This window comes from Sinocyclocheilus grahami, unplaced genomic scaffold (genome assembly GCF_001515645.1).
Source record: "Sinocyclocheilus grahami isolate Dianchi unplaced genomic scaffold, SAMN03320097.WGS_v1.1 scaffold543.1, whole genome shotgun sequence".
NCBI classification, from domain to species: Eukaryota; Metazoa; Chordata; class Actinopteri; order Cypriniformes; family Cyprinidae; genus Sinocyclocheilus; species Sinocyclocheilus grahami.
In genome coordinates this window covers 1,762,417-1,769,079 of record NW_015505722.1, presented here as the reverse complement: position 1 = coordinate 1,769,079, position 6,663 = coordinate 1,762,417, and the positions used below count along the sequence as shown (strand labels likewise).

General features: G+C 38.1%; 1 protein-coding gene across 2 annotated transcripts in view; it reads left to right on the top strand.

The window, feature by feature from the left end:
• The first annotated feature begins 2,306 nt into the window (after window positions 1-2,306).
• adat1 (adenosine deaminase tRNA specific 1) overlaps window positions 2,307-6,663 on the top strand; it is a 10,316-nt gene continuing 5,959 nt past the window's right edge. The window contains exons 1-6 of one of the 2 annotated variants that reach the window (XM_016238612.1): window positions 2,307-2,451; window positions 2,550-2,694; window positions 2,773-2,841; window positions 2,934-2,988; window positions 3,663-3,793; window positions 5,256-5,823. In XM_016238612.1, coding sequence (XP_016094098.1) covers window positions 2,553-2,694; window positions 2,773-2,841; window positions 2,934-2,988; window positions 3,663-3,793; window positions 5,256-5,823 — 965 coding nt within the window. In that variant the 5' untranslated portion in view covers window positions 2,307-2,451; window positions 2,550-2,552. Of the gene's footprint in view, window positions 2,458-2,549; window positions 2,695-2,772; window positions 2,842-2,933; window positions 2,989-3,662; window positions 3,794-5,255; window positions 5,824-6,663 lie in introns of both variants that reach the window. The other variant, XM_016238611.1, reaches the window with a different exon arrangement.

Genomic DNA, 6,663 nt, shown 5'->3' with positions numbered 1-6,663 from the left:
GGGGGGGGGGGGGGGGGGGGGGGGGGTCCTTATCCACCACCAGTGTGCAGCATTCACCTGGATGATGCGACGGCAGTCACAGGACAATGGCACCAGTGCGCTCACCACACACCAGCTACAGGAGGAGAGAGAGTCAAGCCGATCAAGTGGATGGGGATTATTAGGAGGCCATGATAGACAAGGACCAGGGGGGCAATTTGGTCAGGAAACCGGGGTTACACCCCTACTCTTTACGAGAAGTGCCATGGGATTTTTAATGACCACAGAGAGCCAGGACCTTGGTTTAACGTCTCATCCGAAAGACGGTGCTTTTTGACAGTATAGTGTCCCCCATCACTACACTGGGACGTTAGGACCCTCACAGACCACAGGGTGAGCACCCCCTGCTGGCCTCACTAACACCTCTTCCCGCAGCAAGCTAGTTTTCCCAGGAGGTCTCTCATCCAGGTACTGACCAGGCTCAGCCCTGCTTAGATTAAGTGGGCAACCAGTCTTGGGCTGCAGGGTGATAGCGCTCACCACACACCAGCTACAGGTGGAGAGGAGAGAGAGTCAAGCCGATCAAGTGGATGGAGATTATTAGGAGGCCATGATAGACAAGGACCAGGGGGGCAATTTGGTCAGGACACCGGGGTTACACCCCTACTCTTTACGAGAAGTGCCATGGGATTTTTAATGACCACAGAGAGCCAGGACCTTGGTTTAACGTCTCATCCGAAAGACGGTGCTTTTTGACAGTATAGTGTCCCCCATCACTACACTGGGACGTTAGGACCCTCACAGACCACAGGGTGAGCACTCCCTGCTGGCCTCACTAACACCTCTTCCAGCAGCAACCTAGTTTTCCCAGGAGGTCTCCCATCCAGGTACTGACCAGGCTCAACCCTGCTTAGCTTCAGTGGGCAACCAGTCTTGGGCTGCAGGGTGATTTGGCTGTGGTGTGAAATATGAATTTGAATGTTCACAAAAAATCTTTAATCAGTAATCACAAACAGCTAGAAGCCATCATGGGAATTAATAGGTCAAAAAAATGTGGGAAGCCCTTTTTTTATATAACTGAGCTGTCTGTTCATTCAGTGTTGTTAGACATGAAGGCATTTCAGCCACTGGGACCCCAATGAAACATGCAATAAATGCCCCCTCACTTTGTGTGCTCGGGCACTGACTCAGAAGTGCACTCAGAAATTCAGAAGGGTGGTGCGATACAGAGGAAGGACCAACCCTGTTTTAAGTAAGATGACAGGGTCTCTGTATTAAAGAAGGGGGCTCTGGCCTTTACCACCTCCCTCAGGGGGACAAATGCATCAAATCTTAAGTGTAAGGAACTGTGTAATATTAAAATAAAAACACTGAATTGCAGTTCAATTTATAAATTTGATGTTAGCTGACAGAACTATGTCCTGACAGCTCTTTATCCTCAATATATAGTTATTTTACACAAATTAGCCTGTGGATATTCTAATATTTATATGCCATTTATGTAAAGTGCAAAAAATCTTTTAAATTTCCATGCTCACTTGATTAATAGCTTAAGTCAACAAGTTCGAACCTCAAAAGTGTTCACAGACGCAACATAGAATATAGCCATATGTAACCAGAGCTGGGTAGATTACTTACAAATTGTAGTCTGTTACTGATTACTAACTACATGATGAAAACTGTAGCTTGTAACGTAATCCGGGTTATTAATTTTAGCTAATGTAATCTGACTACTTTTTAGACTACTTTTAGATTTACTTTATCAACCTTGTTTTAAATTTACCATTAAACGTGCCATATTGCTATAAAAAGGCAAAGAGAGTGAAAATGTATTCCATTTTTTTATATCAACATCATAAAATGCATTAAACATTACACCAGGGTTTCCCAAACTGGGCTTAATGTAAGAACTGCAGTGGGTTTGTGAGCTGATAAAAAGCTAATAGTTAATTAAATCATGAAAATTAAAAAAATATATATATAATTTACTGCCATTGTGTGGCAATCATGTAATCCATAAAAAGTAACTAATCTGACCGTAAACATTTTACAATGTAATGTACTGTAATTACAAGTACTTAATTTTTGGAATCTGATTACATGTAATCAGTTACTACCCAGCACTGTATGAAACTGTATTGCCGATAAAATAATCATACATAACATATCTTAGCGCATTTGTGAGAGACATTTGTTTAGGGAACTTCACATGTGTGTTTGTTGTTTGTGCAAATTAATTTGACTGAAATTGTAAAATAAGATTCAAATGAGCTTTACTTTACTACTTTGTAGAAACGCTGTGTTGTAATGCTGCGCCCTCTATCGAGCGTGTATGGGGACTTTTATTTTGAAATCAACATTCTACTCCTGCTTTGGGCGCTAGACTTCTGCCAAAGACACGAGAAAGCACATTTATGACCCAATGCGTTTATATTTGAATCCGTAACTCGCAAGAGCGTTTAACCAGGTTATGTAAGTGTGAGTATATTAATTATGTGTAAATAGTAATGTTGTAAAAACACATGGTCTCATCGTAAATGTCTACTGTTCATGCATAACAACCACAACAGATCATGTGGAGCCCTGATGAAATAGCCAGCTTGTGTTATAATCACTTCAATAAACTGCCTAAAAGAGGAAAGCCAGAGGCGGGCAGAGAGTGGACTCTACTGGCTGCTGTGATTCTACTGACTGACAGTTCAGAGCTGAAGACAGGTTAGCAACACTGATCAACTAAGATCATCTCATTAACATGATGATATAAAAACTTCAAAATGTCCTGTTTGATCACAGTTCACAAGCAGGTTGTGTCTTTGGGGACCGGCACCAAATGCATCAGCCAGTCTGCCATGAGTACGAAGGGTAAATGTAACAATTGCTAAACAGTTGCTCAAATTCAAACCTTAATGTGCAACCCCATATATATATATTTTTTTTATTGTGATGATGTGCAGGTGACATTCTGAATGACAGTCATGCTGAGGTTATTGCTCGGAGGGGATGTGTCAGGTAATTTATTTCATGTGTGACATTGGAATTTCATTGCGTTATAAGTGATGCATTCACAAACAAAACCCCAACCATGCCTGAGATCCTGCTTTACAGTCCTTTATAGTTTACACATGCACACTGTAAACGTGTCTTGTGGGCATATTTGCATGATGGATTTATGCTTACCAATCTATATTTGTCTATGGATTTCATGTTTGTCAGGAGGATGTTATGTCCTGTTACCTGTGTTCTAGAAGACTGAAGCGTGATATATGGCTTGCTCTGAACATTTTACAAATCATTCCTAACATTCTCGCTTTCAACAAGATTTGCATTTCTTTCTTTCTTTGTGTAAAATGTTACGACTTGTTTTCAGAGCATTTCATTGTTCTTACTCCAGTGACATTTTAAATCAATCTTTTGATAGTCAGTTCATTATATAAGTTAAGTCTTATTATCTTATACAGTATTGAATATGTCTCAAGTTTCTGTTTTTTTATTTATAAACCGAGCATGAATGCATATTTCATTCCATACAACAGTACTTTGAAATCAATAACAATATTCTAATGTGAGTTGTAAACAAACGTCATTTGTTAAGTCAAAAAAGGATTTAAGAGGAATAACAGAATTGAATTTAGAGATGTGTTTTTGAGTCTTTGCTCAGCCATCGTGATGTTTTTCATCCTCAGGTATCTGACGGAGCAGCTGTTCAGGGCCGTAAGCGGCCAGAGCTCTGATGTTTTCTGTCCTGGGTCTGAAGAGGGAAAATGGACAGTTAAACCGGGAGTTTCCTTCCTTTTCTTCACCAGTCAAACACCCTGTGAGTCCAACTACAGCTTAAATATTAAATACTGAATATTTATGCTCAATTAAAAAGGTTTTTTAACAATGGTTCGTTGCCAGTCAAAGGTTTGTTTACACATTCTCATTTTTTTATCACTTCCCATTTTAGGAAAAACTAGTCATCATATATTTGAATAAAAATGTAAAACAAATTAAAATGATCAGTCAGTACATTTCATTATAGTTCAAGAATTCATACAAATATAAGGGATTCAAAAAATCATTTAGTACTGCCCTTCAGACATACAAACTGATCGTCAAGGAAGGGCTGTAAATTTATACGTAAATCTGTTATGTGAAATATTTTAATCTAGCAGTACAAAAAAAAAAAATATATATATATATATGATCCCTCTTATTTTTCTTTTAAGTGATAAACATCTTGTAGTTTCTGTCAGGGGTATGAAAACTTATGCAGTCAGCTGCATATTTTGGGTAGATTGCTTACAAATTGTAGTCTGTTTCCAAATTACATGACAAAAATTGTTATTAGTAACATAATCCATTAAATTACACATTGTAGGTAATATAACCATCAGACTACTTTTAGATTACTTTTGACCTACAGTAACTAGTTTATCACATTGATTTAAATCGGATAATCTTGTACCATATTGATATAAAAATCAATAGAAAGAGAAAGAAAATATATACCATTCATTGTTATTAACAACATGAAATGCATTACATGAAAAACATTACATTACGTCAAGGTTTCCCAAAACTGGGGTTCCTGAGTTTAATGAAAGCTTATAATTAATTAAATTGTACAAATGCAAAATGAAAATAAATCATTTAAAAATAACAACAATCAAAATAAAACACTTACTAGAAAATATGAAATATTTTATTTGTTTACCTGTCACGTGACTGTTATTAACCGACGTAAGGGAACCGTGAACATGCAAATGTGATGCTTAATTATTAACTGACTACAGCACTTTAAAATTTCATAAGTATGTCAAGTAAATATATTAGGTGAAAGAAGTTCTGCTGACAAAAAACGTTTGGGAATCCCTGTATTACATGTAAATAAGAAATGACGTGAATCTGTGCATTTTAATGTGTTTAAAAGACATAGGCACAGAAAATGTACAGATGAAAAAGAAGAATTTGGGCGAATCAATAAATAATGAATAATTTATTGCTTTTGTGTGAAATCATGTAATCAATAAAAAAGCAACTGTAGTCTGATTTAGAGTATTTTACACTGTAATATAATCTAATTAGAGGTATTTAATTTTTAGAATCTGATTACGTAATCCAGATGACATGTAATTAGTTACTACCCTGCTCTGTTTAACAGTTAGTACCAGTCCTGAGTGACCAATACACAGTACATTCAGTCCAACAGTACACAACAACAGCACTCCTGCTTGTGTGGTATTGCTGATATGTTTATCTACTTGTCAGTAAATACTTTGCTAATGCATCCTTAGGTGGTGATGCCTCCATATTTCCTATGACTGGCAGTCAAGCGCAGCCCTGCGAACCAGTGAATGCACTCCAGAGCGAAGAATCCGAGAGACGAGGCCTGAAACGACACGCCGAGTGTGATTTGGAAGAGACCAGGCAGGGTCCAAGAATGAAGACGCGTGACAACCACTCATCTCGCAGAAAATCAGGGAATACCAGTGAGCATGAAGCTATAACAGAAAACAAAGAAAGTAGTCCATTAAATGAAGTCTTGCGCTGTCACCCGGGAGTAGAGAGAGCCTACCCGCCTGACCTCCATCGCACGGGGGCAAAGTGTGTCCCTGACAGCCCAGCCGACCCACTCCAGCCCGGGTTACTCTATCACAGTGTTGGGGTTCTGCGGCTGAAGCCAGGACGTGGGGAGCGCACACTTTCTCTCTCCTGCAGTGATAAACTGGCCCGATGGGGCGTTCTGGGCTTCCAGGGCGCCCTGCTGTCTCATTACCTGCAAGCGCCGCTCTATTTCAGAGCTGTGGTGGTTGGAAAGTGTCCTTACAGCCATCAGGCAATGCAGAGAGCACTGAAAACACGGTAAGTGAACGTACCACACTAACAAACCTATATTTCTGCAGTACAGGCAAAGTTTTAGGTTTGTAAAAAGCTGCTGATTTTTTACAAAATTTGGTCAGTCCATTTCAAGTGGTCTAGTAGAGGTTGCTTGATCACATAATTTTCCTTCTTTTGAGGGATTACCTCTATGTATTGATATTGCAAAATCACCAGTTTTTTATTTTCATTTTCTTGGTTTATCCAGAGGTGCTGTCTTCATGTAATGGCGCACAATAAATCTTGGGTGTACAGCTGTTTACGGAAACCTAGTATGTTAGTTCAGGATGGTCCGAACTGCTTAGAACCAAAACTGATGCCTAGTACACATTACAAGGTACATGAACATTCTTGTTGCTTAGACTTAGAACTGAAGTTCAAATGTAATGATCAAGATTGCTCATGTTCCAGTTATAGGTACATTTCTAATGGTAAGAGTTTGAGTCTCAGTGCCAAATTAATATTAATATTTATTTTATTTGATATATAATTGTTTTTATTTTTATGGATACCTGGGTAAGTCTAATGCGCATGCAGAACGTTTAATAAGGTTTCTCTTTATTTTTTATTTTTATGTGGATGATATGAACGTGAAATGTTGACAGATACTGTCGAAGTTCTCCGTAGTAGCATTCTGAGTGTGAGATTCTGCTGGTTAAAGAGCTGTAAAATACTGGTCATTTTTATGGTCTCTTATGTGTATATTACAAAACAATAAAAAAAGTTTACTTTGGCCATAACTTTGAGGGGATACAAATGTAATATATACAGTATATATATATATATATATATATATATATATATATATATATATATATATATATA